Here is a 14,502-nt window from a genome sequence, read left to right on the forward strand (position 1 = left end):
TACAAGCTCCCTGCAGTCTCCTCATCAACAGGAATACAAGCTTCCTGTAGTCTCCTCATCAACAGGAATACAAGCTCCCTGTAGTCTCCTCATCAACAGGAATACAAGCTCCCTGTAGTCTCCTCATCAACAGGAATACAAGCTCCCTGTAGTCTCCTCATCAACAGGAATACAAGCTCACTGTAGTCTCCTCATCAACAGGAATACAAGCTCCCTGTAGTCTCCTCATCAACAGGAATACAAGCGAGCCTGTAGTCTCCTCGTCAACAGGAATACAAGCGAGCCTGTAGTCTCCTCATCAGCAGGAATACAAGCTCCCTGTAGTCTCCTCATCAGCAGGAATACAAGCTCCCTGTAGTCTCCTCATCAACAGGAATACAAGCTCCCTGTAGTCTCCTCATCAACAGGAATACAAGCTCCCTGTAGTCTCCTCATCAACAGGAATACAAGCTCCCTGTAGTCTCCTCATCAACAGGAATACAAGCTCCCTGTAGTCTTCTCATCAACAGGAATACAAGCTCCCTGTAGTCTCCTCATCAGCAGCAATACAAGCGAGCCTGTAGTCTCCTCATCAACAGGAATACAAGCGAGCCTGTAGTCTCCTCATCAACAGGAATACAAGCTCCCTGTAGTCTCTTCATCAGCAGGAATACAAGCTCCCTGTAGTCTCCTCATCAACAGGAATACAAGCTCCCTGTAATCTCCTCATCAACAGGAATACAAGCTCCATGTAGTCTCCTCATCAGCAGGAATACAAGCTCCCTGTAGTCTCCTCATCAACAGGAATACAAGCTCCCTGTAGTCTCCTCATCAACAGGAATGCAAGCTCCCTGTAGTCTCCTCATCAACAGGAATACAAGCTCCCTGTAGTCTCCTCATCAACAGGAATACAAGCTCCCTGTAGTCTTCTCATCAACAGGAACACAAGCTCCCTGTAGTCTCCTAATCAGCAGCAATACAAGTGAGCCTGTAGTCTCCTCATCAACAGGAATACAAGCTCCCTGTAGTCTCTTCATCAGCAGGAATACAAGCTCCCTGTAGTCTCCTCATCAACATGAATACAAGCTCCCTTTAGTCTCCTCATCAGCAGGAATACAAGCAAGCCTGTAGTCTCCTCATCAACAGGAATACAAGCTCCCTGTAGTCTCCTCATCAACAGGAATACAAGCTCCCTGCAGTCTCCTCATCAACAGGAATACAAGCTCCCTGTAGTCTCCTCATCAACAGGAATACAAGCTCCCTGTAGTCTCCTCATCAACAGGAATACAAGCTCCCTGTAGTCTCCTCATCAACAGGAATACAAGCTCCCTGTAGTCTCCTCATCAACAGGAATACAAGCTCACTGTAGTCTCCTCATCAACAGGAATACAAGCTCCCTGTAGTCTCCTCATCAACAGGAATACAAGCTCCCTGTAGTCTTCTCATCAACAGGAATACAAGCTCCCTGTAGTCTCCTCATCAGCAGCAATACAAGCGAGCCTGTAGTCTCCTCATCAACAGGAATACAAGCGAGCCTGTAGTCTCCTCATCAACAGGAATACAAGCTCCCTGTAGTCTCTTCATCAGCAGGAATACAAGCTCCCTGTAGTCTCCTCATCAACAGGAATACAAGCTCCCTGTAATCTCCTATCAACAGGAATACAAGCTCCATGTAGTCTCCTCATCAGCAGGAATACAAGCTCCCTGTAGTCTCCTCATCAACAGGAATACAAGCTCCCTGTAGTCTCCTCATCAACAGGAATACAAGCTCCCTGTAGTCTCCTCATCAACAGGAATACAAGCTCCCTGTAGTCTCCTCATCAACAGGAATACAAGCTCCCTGTAGTCTTCTCATCAACAGGAACACAAGCTCCCTGTAGTCTCCTCATCAGCAGCAATACAAGTGAGCCTGTAGTCTCCTCATCAACAGGAATACAAGCTCCCTGTAGTCTCTTCATCAGCAGGAATACAAGCTCCCTGTAGTCTCCTCATCAACATGAATACAAGCTCCCTTTAGTCTCCTCATCAGCAGGAATACAAGCAAGCCTGTAGTCTCCTCATCAACAGGAATACAAGCTCCCTGTAGTCTCCTCATCAACAGGAATACAAGCTCCCTGCAGTCTCCTCATCAACAGGAATACAAGCTCCCTGTAGTCTCCTCATCAACAGGAATACAAGCTCCCTGTAGTCTCCTCATCAACAGGAATACAAGCTCCCTGTAGTCTCCTCATCAACAGGAATACAAGCTCCCTGTAGTCTCCTCATCAACATTAATACAAGCTCACTGTAGTCTCCTCATCAACAGGAATACAAGCTCCCTGTAGTCTCCTCATCAACAGGAATACAAGCGAGCCTGTAGTCTCCTCGTCAACAGGAATACAAGCTCCCTGTAGTCTCCTCATCAACAGGAATACAAGCCTCCTGTAGTCTCCTCATCAACAGGAATAAAAGCTCCCTGTAGTCTCCTCATCAACAGGAATACAAGTGAGCCTGTAGTCTCTTCATCAGCAGGAATACAAGCTCCCTGTAGTCTCCTCATCAGCAGGAATACAAGCTCCCTGTAGTCTCCTCATCATCAGGAATACAAGCTCCCTGTAGTCTCCTCATCAACAGGAATACAAGCTCCCTGTAGTCTCCTCATCAACAGGAATACAAGCTCCCTGTAGTCTCCTCACCAGCCGGAATACAAGGGAGCCTGTAGTCTCTTCATCAGCGTGAACACGCATTTATTTTTTTGTCACAACAGACAACTTTGTCTTGCCAGAAACCCTGAATATTCACCCGTAAATGAACACTTCTGGAAGGTGTCACAGACAGACAGCGTTCCAATGGGAAACAAAAGTGCAGTTGCACCTCTTCAATCCAGCCTCATTTTGAGAATACCGTACCTGTAGAATCTGAAAATGTGTTGCTAAATGAATGTAAATGTAGGGGTTTATAAAGGTAAAACAGTACTCTTCATACTGTGTGTTTCAAAGCATCCGTACACTCTTCAGATGGCACTTCCATTAAGAAGTTAATGACGCACAGGGTAAGGCAGGGATCCCAAACTCAGTCCTCAAGGGGTACATGTTTAGTTTTTGATAATCATCAAGCTTTGACCATTTGAATCAGCTGTGTAGTGTTAGGGGCAAAAACCAAAATGTGCACCCCTTTGGGTCCAGAGGACCGAGTTTGGGAAAGTTCAAAGGTTAGGCGTGTGACTCTTATTAAATAATTAAAATAAACCAGGAAAACATTTTTTTGTACAGAGAGAAGTACAATAAACCTTTATCACAATTTTTCACCTTTTTTTTTTGTTCCAGAAAGAAACTTAAATGCAAAAGTAACATGTTTCTGGCGTTGTGAACAGTTGGCATTTAGTCGGAAAACAAAAACAATGGGGGGGCGGTAAAAATGTCACATTTTGCTGTCGCCAGTCAACGTCTTTCATAAAGAGGAGGAGCCTCACTGGCAGTCAGTCACATGATCACGCAGCAGTAGTGGAACCAATCGGTTGTTGGTTGCAGTAGCAGGTATAATAGTCCTCGTGACGGTCTCCCAACGTGTATATATACACACAATGTCCGGAAGAACCATTCCCAAGTCTAATTGTAACCAACCTATAAAGTGCTTTCTCAAAGAAGAAAATATCATTGTAATAATCTTTCACGATATCAGTATATCAATTAGGATAGGATTATGTATACATATATATATATATATATAATAAAAAAAAGAGCATCTGGCATAAAAAGTTAAGTTCAGGCACGAGCGGAGAGCTCTCCTCTCCTTTGGCGGTTCACTTCTTGAAAGGCGTCAGTCTGCCAATGTTTTGCCAGAAGGTGGTTGCCTTTCGTTTGGGCTCAGCCAGCATGAAGACCTGCTGCTGGGGAACCCTGCTGGGCAGAGATGGCTGCTTCTGACGGAGCAGGAAGTCACAATAGGGCCGTGTCATCGCTGGGGAGAGGAGAACAGAGGGGAGGTTAGTAATCTCTGTGTCACTGCTGGGGAGAGGAGAACAGAGGGGGAGGGTTAGTAATCTAAGGGTCGCCGCTGGGGAGAGGAGAACAGAGGGGGAGGGTTAGTAATCTAAGGGTCACTGCTGGGGAGAGGAGAACAGAGGGGGGGGGGGGGTCAGTAATCTAAGGGTCACTGCTGGGGAGAGGAGAACAGAGGGGGGGTTAGTAATCTCAGCACCCAGAACTAAATCAGATACTTAATTTTCAACATGTTAATGTCAAGGCTGTGACGAGAGACTAGGGTTTTTTAAATGCACAGTACAGTGTGTGTTTGCAGTTCAGTCCTTGAGCTGTTCTATATTATGTCATGAGTCATGTTCTGTGTGGACCCCAGGAAGAGTAGCTGCTGCTTTCACAACAGCTAATAGGCATCCTAATGAAATACCAAAATACCATTTCAATGTTGACCTACAGTACCAGTCACACGCCGACTCATTCAAAGGGTTTTCTTTATTGTTACTATTTTCTCCATTGTAGAATAATAGTGAAGAAATAACACATATGGAATCATGTAGTAACCAAAAAAGTGTTAAACAAATCAAAATATATTTTATATTCTTCAAAGTAGCCACCCTTTGCCTTGATGACAGCTTTTCACACTCTTGGCATTCTCTCAACCAGCTTAATCTGGAATGCTTTTCTAACAGTCTTGAAGTAGTTTCCATATATGCTGAGCATTTGTTGGCTGTTTTTTCCTTCACTCTGCGGTCCAACTCATCTCAAATCATCTCAATTGGGTTGAGGTCAGGTTATTGTGGAGGCCAGGTCATCTGATGCAGCACTCCATCACTTTTCTTCTTGGTCAAATAGCCCTTACACAGCCTGTAGGTGTGTTGGTTCATTGTCCTGTTGAAAAACACATGATAGTCCCACTAAGTGCAAACCAGATGTGATGGCGTATCACTGCAGAAGGCTGTGGTAGCCATGCTGGTTACGTGTGCATTGAATTCTAAATAAATCACAGACAGTGTCACCAGCAAAGCACCCCCACACATCACACCTCCTCCTCCATGCTTCACGGTGGAAACCACATATGCATTTACCTACTCTGCATCTCACAAAGACAAGGCGATTGGAACCAAAAATCAAAAATTTGGACTCATCAGACCAAAAGACAGATTTCCACTGGTCTAATGTCCATTGCTTGTGTTTCTTGGCCTAAGCAAGTCTCTTCTTATTATTGGTGTCCTTTAGTAGTATTTTCTTTGCAGCAATTCGACCATGAAGGCCTGATTCACACAGTCCCCTCTGAACAGTTAATGTTGAGATGCCTGTTACTTTAACTCAGAGAAGCATTTATTTGAGCTGCAATCTGAGGGGCAGTTAACTCTAATGAACTTATCCTCTGCAGCAGAGGTAACTCTGGGACTTCCTTTCCTGTGGTGGTCCTCATGAGAGCCAGTTTCATCATAGCGCTTGATGGTTTTTGTGACTGCACTTTTCTGGATTGACTAACCTTAATGTCTTAAAGTAATGATAGACTGTCGTTTCTCTTTGCTTATTTGAGCTGTTCTTGCCATAAAATGGACTTGGTCTTTTACCAAATAGGACTATCTTCCTTTTATGAAAGAAATTCAACAAATGTACTTTTAACAAGGCACACTTGTTAATTGAAATGCATTCCAGGTGACTAACTGATTTGTTTAACACTTTTTTGGTTACTACATGATTCCATATGTGTTATGAGTAGGTGAGTAGGTATTAGTAGGTGTCTGTCATTCACCTACTGAATGAGTAGGTGTCCAAACTGTTGACTGGTACTGTAGATCAAACCTTTGACACGTACCCATCCACACAGCCAAACCTAAACCTCCCAAAGGGAAATTTAGTTTTCCTGCCATGCAACCATATTCAACATAACCCCCTAAGGACTACATTACCCAGACATACCTTTGGGCTTCCCAGCTGGATGGCTTTTGCAGGCGTTGAGCATGGCCTGTTTCTTCTGGACCTCAGTGATAGAGAATCCTGGAGGTGGAAACCACATAGGGCATAGGTCATTGTGGATATCACAGATTCATTCTGCCAGGACCACCTATCAATACCCAGCTTTTCAGAGTGAACAGAATAACACAAGACCAGATTGTTGGATGAGAACGTTTCAGGAGCATCCATTTGCTTTGTTTTCCAGGGGGATCAGGGTTAGGAAGGCAGACAGCCTCAGAGAAAGAGCCCACTGAATTTCCAACCAGAACCCTCCACACATGACAGATCCCAGACAAAACCCTGAGACTACGTCAGAGAAGCGAAGCGGACAGCTGAGATGGATTGATGGGCCTTTTGCCTGTTTATCCGAGGGATCAATGACACTCTGAGACATTAGCATACCCTTCTCTTCCTGGTGGTTCTCTGACCACAGCCCCAACAGCTGTTTCAACTACTACTGCAGCATTAGAGAGACAGGAGGGCCAAACTCACATTTGACTGAACAGGAAAGGAAGCACAGCCAGTGGCTTTAAGCTGACTAGCAATAACACAGGTCGGCAGTTCATCACATACCTTTTTTCAAACGGAGGCGTACAACCATGACAGAGACGGTTAACTGACAGTTATCCCTAAGGCAACGGGGCGGCGTCTCCTCACCTGTCTCGCGGTCGTGCTGCACCTGCCTCCTCTCGTCCTGGAAGGCTCGGAGCCAGCGTTGTTTCTGCTCAGGCTTCTTGGCACACAGCAGGTGGACCTCGTCACCCGCCAGCGAGCACAGTTTCAGAGCGTTCTTCACCGACACGTTGAAGTCCTTCTCCTTCCCGTCCTCCACATCCACCACCTCCATCTGGTCCATGTCCATACGACCCTTACAGTACAGCATGTCCCTGCGCAGGAGGTCCTAGTGGGATACAGGGATGTGTTACTAACGCTTACAGTACAGCATGTCCCTGCGCAGGAGGTCCTAGCATGTCCCTGAGCAGGAGGTCCTAGAGGGATACAGGGAAGTGTTACTAACCCTAACAGTACAGCATGTCCCTGTGCAGGAGGTCCTAGCATGTCCCTGAGCAGGAGGTCCTAGGGGGATACAGGGAAGTGTTACTAACCCTAACAGTACAGCATGTCCCTGTGCAGGAGGTCCTAGCATGTCCCTGCGCAGGAGGTCCTAGCATGTCCCTGTGCAGGAGGGCCTAGCATGTCCCTGTGCAGGAGGGCCTAGCATGTCCTTGTGCAGGAGGTCCTAGCATGTCCCTGTGCAGGAGTTCCTAGCATGTCCCTGTGCAGGAGGGCCTAGCATGTCCCTGCGCAGGAGGGCCTAGCATGTCCCTGTGCAGGAGGTCCTAGCATGTCCCTGCGCAGGAGGTCCTAGTGGGATACAGGGAAGTGTTTCTAACCCTAACAGTACAGCATGTCCCTGCGCAGGAGGTCCTAGCATGTCCCTGCGCAGGAGGTCCTAGAGGGATACAGGGAAGTGTTACTAACCCTAAGGCGTACATGGTCAGGGAAGGGTTGGAGTTTTTAACAGCGTTGCTCACCTTTTTGCAGTAGACCATCTGGTGGTCGAAGAGGAAGAACATGCGCTGCTGGCTCCTAGCCTGAGGCTGGGAGATCTTCGTCAGCTCTCCAGAGAAGATCAGATCTGAACTTTTACTAAGGATATCTTCTCCCTGACCATGGTCAAACCCACACAATAAATATATGTTAGAGCCTGCAGAGATACAGGGGGGCATGAGATACAGAGATTGTTCATCCAACAGATGTGTATTGTATAGCTAGGGCCCGGAATTGGTCCTGACTTCAGGCCTGGTTTCCAGATCAAGTCACCTGGTCAGATAAAAACCTGACCCCTAGTCATGGATTCTGTTCCATGACCCATGATGCACTGTTCCTCACCTCCCAGTCCTCTATGGAGCGCTGCCATTGAGCGATCTTGTCGATGTTCTCCAGGCGTCGCTTCCTCTCATTGATCAGCCTGGCCACGTTCTTCATGGCGTTCAAGGCAGCCTCCACGTCCCTATAGTCCCTGATCCCAGATGACCATGTTAGACTCTATGCCTCTATCTCTACTTCCTTTCTCTCTCACATCACACTGTATCTTATAAAAGCTTTGTTTTCTATAAAAGTCAGTAATATGGCTGCCAATTTACAATCTGAGAATAACTAAATATATTATCAGTGTCAGTACCACTGCTGTAAGTGAATTAGGTGTAGGTTAGACTGTACAGTAGAATGAGTGTGCTGGTTTACAGTACCTGTGCTGGGGGTTGGTGTATTTCAGTAGCTCGGCCAGCTGCAGAGGGTACTTACCTGTGCTGGGGGTTGGTGTATTTCAGTAGCTCGGCCAGCTGCAGAGGGTACTTACCTGTGCTGGGGGTTGGTTTATTTCAGTAGCTCGGCCAGCTGCAGAGGGTACTTGCCTGTGCTGGGGGTTGGTGTATTTCAGTAGCTCGGCCAGCTGCAGAGGGTACTTACCTGTGCTGGGGGTTGGTGTATTTCAGTAGCTCGGCCAGCTGCAGAGGGTACTTACCTGTGCTGGGGGTTGGTTTATTTCAGTAGCTCGGCCAGCTGCAGAGGGTACTTGCCTGTGCTGAGGGTTGGTGTATTTCAGTAGCTCGGCCAGCTGCAGAGGGTACTTACCTGTGCTGGGGGTTGGTGTATTTCAGTAGCTCGGCCAGCTGCAGAGGGTACTTGCAGATCTTCTGAACGGGCGTGAGCAGGAACCCATCCAGCGAGATGTCAATCATCTTCTGCAGCAGACGACAAGCCTCGAAGAAGAACACGTACTTGTTGGTCTTCATCCGCCTGGACAACTGCACACAGGCGTTGGGGTGGTTGTTACAGTACTCCGAGTAGATCTGGAAGTCTGTTTGCTGAGGAGGGAGAGGAAGAGACAGGACGCGTAAACATGGCGGTTTGAAACAATGAAAATTAGGCTCTAGAGAGGTTTCTTGACTTGGATCCCTAACGTAAACTGCTGGTGATCCTTCTACATTTTGGAAAACGGTAAATGCACTGAATCGTATAAATTCCTCCTCTTCTTCTCCATGACTAAGCAAGTTCTGTCTGACTCTGGCATCCTAACTGAGAAGAATGGAATAAGTCATGCCACAGGAGACAAATAGGTCCTGTTGTTTATTAGCATGTTTCCAATTCACGATGCAGTTCTGTCGTGTGGGTGTTTGCCATTAATCCCCTGTAAAGTGTGTGTTCCCCCTCTACAGGCCGATGGAGAATAAGGTTAAAAGGCAGAGAAGCTCAGAGGCCAACTGGGAGGGACTGGAACGGCAGCACACAGTATTTAGACTTGTTTACCATGCTGTTTGTTTCTTTAGTTTGAATGATCAGAATTCATTTTTGGTAGAAAATATTCTGTACATTGTTGTATCCAGAAGAATGACAAATGAATGGAGTATGATTTTTCAAATCAAAGTTTATTTGTCACGTGTCGAATACAAGACCTTACAGTGAAATGCTTACTTACAGGCTCTAACCAATAGTGCAAAAAAATTGAAATTAGGTGAACAATAGGTAAGTAAAGAAATAAAACAACAGTAAAAAGACAGGCTATATACAGTAGCGAGGCTATAAAAGTAGCGAGGCTACATACAGACACCAGTTAGTCAGGCTGAGGTAGTATGTACATGTAGATATGGTTAAAGTGACTATGCATATATGATGAACAGAGAGTAGCAGTAGCGTAAAAGAGGGGTTGACGGGTGGTGGGTGGCAGGACACAATGCAGATACCCGGTTAGTCAATTAGCCAACTTGAATCAAACTCTGGACATTCGATTTGTCTGCGTCAAGACTAACATTTCACCAATCTCCATCGCGGCTAAAGGATTAGAATGGAATTTGGGACAATTCTATTGGACAATTTAAGCCACTACAGATGCTTTGAGCATTTTATCTCTGCAGGCTTTTTATTTGACAGAAACGGTGGTTTAATTGACCCCGGTCAGTCAATCGAATACTCTTCCCTCTGGCTGCCTCTAGCTGACTCAACGGTTAACCCATCAACGTTGATTCAATTTCAACAACTTACTATCTTTGATGTGCTTGATGCCTTGCTTAAGATTGACGTAAAAGAAAATCCCCTTGGGCAGATATCCATTGTTTTGCTGCAGCTCTCTGCCCCATTGATTGCTGAATCATTAAGCCATGTTTTCTACCTGATGATTATATCTGTTACTATCACCAATGTTTGGAAGGAGGCCCATGTACTCCCCCTAACCTGGCCATTATATCTGGTACTATCTGGTACTATCCCCAAGGTTTGGATGACGACCCATGTACTCCCCCCAACCTGACCATTATATCTGGTACCATACCCAAGGTTTGGATGACGACCCAAACAAAACATAGAAACATACAAAGCAAACTATGGTCAGGGTGTGACAGTGTTGAACACTACTCACATGTTCAAGGAAGCAGGATCCGATCTCGCTGAGGTGCGGCTGCTCCTGGTTGAACCTCTTCTCCAGACCTTTCAGGAACTTTTTCTGGAAGCGGTAGATGTCCTCAATGTTTCCGAAGATACACAGCAGCTGCTCCTCTGTGAACATGTCTATCCTCTTACGGCACTGCTTGATGTAACCCTGAGAGGAACAGTAGACCCATGTAGTAGATTATACAGAGGTCTATCTGATTTTACTCTGTCAAATATGTTAATAATTCCTAGAATTAATCCCGTTGAAAGTTGAGATGCCCTAATCTGAACTGAGACGCTGTAGTCTGAACTGAGAGGCTGTAGTCTGAACTGAGACGCTGTAGTCTGAACTGAGAGGCTGTAGTCTGAACTGAGAGGCTGTAGTCTGAACTGAGAGGCTGTAGTCTGAACTGAGAGGCTGTAGTCTGAACTGAGACGCTGTAGTCTGAACTGAGACGCTGTAGTCTGAACTGAGACGCTGTAGTCTGAACTGAGACGCTGTAGTCTGAACTGAGAGGCTGTAGTCTGAACTGAGACGCTGTAGTCTGAACTGAGACGCTGTAGTCTGAACTGAGACGCTGTAGTCTGAACTGAGAGGCTGTAGTCTGAACTGAGACGCTGTAGTCTGAACTGAGACGCTGTAGTCTGAACTGAGCTGTACTTACCTCACAGATGTCTTTGAGGTGTTTGATGTAGTCTCTCTCTGTGATCATGATCTCATTGATGACATTAGTCCTCATCTGTTCCTTACAAGGTAGGCCTGGTCCCAGAAACAGGCCCACGCCTGGCTGGTCATTCTCCCCAGCCCCAGGCTTCTCCAGCTGGGCTAGGTACTCCTCCATAGGCTCATCCTGGTTCACACGCAACTACAGGGACCAGGGAGAAAGGTGCCGTTGTTATAGAATTCCCTCGCTAACAGATCACTAAAGTTAAGATGCAGAATGTTTTGGGGGGGGACAACTGCAGCACTTACAACCCTAGCAATGATAATATATAACAAAGATAAATAAGAGAGAGTAGTTCATTTCTGTTGTCCTCAGTTCCAGAGAGAGAGAGATAGAGATAGAGATAGAGATAGAGATAGAGAGAGAGAGAGAGATAGAGAGAGAGAGATAGAGAGAGAGAGAGATAGAGAGAGTAGTTCATTTCTGTTGTCCTCAGTTCCAGAGAGAGAGAGAGAGAGAGAGCGAGAGAGAGAGAGAGAGAGAGAGAGAGAGAAAAAGAGAGAGAGAGAGAGAGATAGAAAGAGAGACAGACAGATGTAGAGTTGGTTTCTTACCCGGACGAAGCTGGCTGGGAACCAGCCCTCACTGTCCAGAATGCGTCCCCACCACCACTCTTTGTTGGTGGCATCCACTACCTCGATGACATCCCCCGCCTTGAAGCCCAGCTCCTGGTCGTCCATAGTGACATGGTCCCACAGCGCCTCGGCGTACACACAGCTGCCATCGCTAATCAGCTGGGGAAGGACAGACAGACAGGGACAGACAAACAGACAGACGGGACAGCACAGGTCAGTAATGGGAGGATTTCATAGTGGCATAATAAAAAAATGGACGACATTGTAATACAAGGTAAACAAGGTTTCTAAACTTTTTAAACAATTCTGATCAGGAAAAACTCTAGTTATGGGCTAACTAGGGGCCCTGAAGGTTTCCCTGGTCAGGAACTCCTCTGTACGTTATTCATCCAGCACGGATGACTTTGTAAAACCAGTTTATAAATAACCTCACTGGAAAGCAGAGTGGCTGATAGAGAGAGTAGAGATATGCATGATTTACAGTATGATGTAATAGGGCTGTACAGTATCACTAAACTACAACTCATCACTCTGAAACATGACTACTGCTAGACAAGGAGTACAATGTTGTTTCAACCCAGAAATGATGACTTTGTAACAACAATGTTTCTACTCTGTAGGCTACATTTTAGCACAGACACAACATAATCATCTTTCCGCTACTGCGTTAGCTAAGCTAACTGGGTCAGGTCCTGAGTGGAAAGCATTGATTCTGTTGAGCCAAGCCACTGAGACTGAGAGGGGCTTGACAGAGATCAATGTGGAGATAAGAGAGAGAATGAGAGAAAGAGAGCTAAAGAGCCTGATAAATGTACAACAGTCATCATATTTCACATTGCCACATACACACACGTATAGTTGAAGTCGAAGTTTACATACACCTTAGCCAAATACATTTAAACTCAGTTTTTCACAATTCCTGACATTTAATCCTAGTAAGAATTACCCATCTTTGGTCAGTTAGGATCACCTCTTTATTTTAAGAATGTGAAATGTCAGAATAATAGTAGAGAGAATGATTTATTTCAGCTTTTATTTCTTTCATCACATTCCCAATGGGTCAGAAGTTTACATACACTCAATTAGGATTTGGTAGCATTGCCTTTAAATTGTTTAACTCGGGGCAAACGTTTCGGGTAGCCTTCCACAAGCTTCCCACAATAAGTTGGGAGCTGGTGGAACTGAGTGGAACCAGTAGAGCTGGTGGAACCAGTAGAGCTGGTGTAACTGAGTCAGGTTTGTAGGCCTCCTTGCTCACACACACGGTTCTTCAGTCCTACCTACACATTTTCTACAGGATTGAGGTCAGGGCTTTGTGATGGCCACTCCAATACCTTGACTTTGTTGTCCTTAAGCAATTTTCCACAACTTTGGAAGTATGCTTGTGGTTATTGTCCACTCGGAAGACCCATTTGCAACCAAGCTTTAACCTTCCTGACTGATGTCCTGAGATGTTGCTTCAATATATCCACGTAATTTTTTGTCCTCATGACGCCATCTATTTTGTGAAGTGCACCAGTCCCTCCTGCAGCAAAGCACCCCCACAATATGATGCTGCCACGGTTGGGATAGTGTTCTTCGGCTTGCAAGCGTCCCCCTTTTTCCTCCAAACATAACGATGGTCATTATGGCCAAATAGTTCTATTTTTGTTTCATCAGACCAGAGGACATTTTTCCAAAAAGTACGATCTTTGTCCCCATGTGCAGTTGCAAACTGTAGTCTGGCTTTTATATGGCGGTTTTGGTGCAATGGGTTCTTCCTTGCTGAGCGGCCTTTCAGGTTATGTTGATATAGGACTCGTTTTACTGTGGATATAGATACTTTTGTACCTGGTTCCTCCAGCATCTTCACAAGGTCCTTTGCTGTTGTTCTGGGATTGATTTGCACTTTCTGCACCAAAGTACATTCATCTCTAGGAGACAGAACACGTTTCCTTCCTGAGCGGTATGATGGATGTGTGGTCCCATGGTGTTTATACTTGCATACTATTGTTTGTACAGATCAACGTGGTACCTTCAGGCGTTTGGAAAAGACTCCCAAGTATGAACCAGGTCTTGGCTGATTTCTTTTGAATTTCCCATGATGTCAAGCAAAGAGGCACTGAGTTTGAAGGTAGGCCTTGAAATACATCCACAGGTACACCTCCAATTGACTCAAATTATGTCAACTAGTAACCGAAAGGTTGCAATTTCAAATCCCCGAGCTGACAAGGAACAAAACTGTCGTTCTGCCCCTGAACAGGCAGTTAACCCACTGATCCTAGGCCGTCATTGAAAATGAGAATTTGTTCTTAACTGACTTGCCTAGTTAAATAAAGGAAGAAAAATATATATATAATTTGCCGATCAGAAGTTTTTGCCATGACATAATTTTCTGGAATTTTCCAAACTTTTTAAAGGCACAGTCAACTGTCAACTAAGTGTATGTAAACTTCTGACCCACTGGAATTGTGATACAGTGAATTATAAGTGAAATAATTTGTCTGTAAACAATTGTTGGAAAAATGACTTGTGTCATACACAAAGTAGATGTCCTAACCGACTTCCCAAAACTGTAGTTTGTTACCAAGAAATGTGTGGAGTGGTTGAAAAACAAGTTTCAATGACTCCAACCTAAGTGTCTGTAATTTTCTGACTTCAACTGTACATGCACACACAGACATACAAACTACTGCGTCAACATCATGCTGGCATTATAGTAGTACGCCTTGTCCGAATGGCCCATAAAGCAGGAGCCTATTTCCTGTTTCTGTAGTGTGAGGCAGCCTGACGTACCAGTACACCCACTGGACAGGACAATAGTCTATCTCCTGTTTCTGTAGTGTGAGGCAGCCTGACGTACCAGTACACCCACTGGACAGGACAATA

The 14,502-nt window shown here is 45.5% G+C and overlaps 1 protein-coding gene and 1 long non-coding RNA gene across 7 annotated transcripts in view; one reads left to right on the forward strand and one right to left on the reverse strand.

Moving 5' to 3' along the window:
• Positions 1 to 14,502, forward strand: part of LOC149977374 (uncharacterized) — a 934,188-nt gene that overhangs the window by 670,407 nt on the left and 249,279 nt on the right. The window lies entirely within an intron of this gene.
• LOC110489553 (rho guanine nucleotide exchange factor 4) overlaps positions 1 to 14,502 on the reverse strand; it is a 169,960-nt gene that overhangs the window by 46,391 nt on the left and 109,067 nt on the right. For 3 of the 6 annotated variants that reach the window (XM_036945712.2, XM_021562278.3, XM_036945715.2), the window contains 9 exons: positions 11,614 to 11,793; positions 11,000 to 11,200; positions 10,324 to 10,503; positions 8,544 to 8,776; positions 7,800 to 7,929; positions 7,442 to 7,573; positions 6,564 to 6,807; positions 5,871 to 5,948; positions 2,680 to 3,918 (listed from right to left, as the gene is read on the reverse strand). In XM_036945712.2, the coding sequence (XP_036801607.2) occupies positions 3,761 to 3,918; positions 5,871 to 5,948; positions 6,564 to 6,807; positions 7,442 to 7,573; positions 7,800 to 7,929; positions 8,544 to 8,776; positions 10,324 to 10,503; positions 11,000 to 11,200; positions 11,614 to 11,793 (1,536 nt within the window). In that variant the 3' untranslated portion in view covers positions 2,680 to 3,760. Of the gene's footprint in view, positions 1 to 2,679; positions 3,919 to 4,412; positions 4,827 to 5,870; positions 5,949 to 6,563; positions 6,808 to 7,441; positions 7,574 to 7,799; positions 7,930 to 8,543; positions 8,777 to 10,323; positions 10,504 to 10,999; positions 11,201 to 11,613; positions 11,794 to 14,502 lie in introns of those variants that run through there. The other 3 variants (XM_036945713.2, XM_090199068.1, XM_090199067.1) reach the window with 2 other exon arrangements.

The sequence above is a fragment of the Oncorhynchus mykiss genome, chromosome 15 (genome assembly GCF_057628025.1).
Source record: "Oncorhynchus mykiss isolate SJ-2025 chromosome 15, ASM5762802v1, whole genome shotgun sequence".
NCBI classification, from domain to species: domain Eukaryota; kingdom Metazoa; phylum Chordata; class Actinopteri; order Salmoniformes; family Salmonidae; genus Oncorhynchus; species Oncorhynchus mykiss.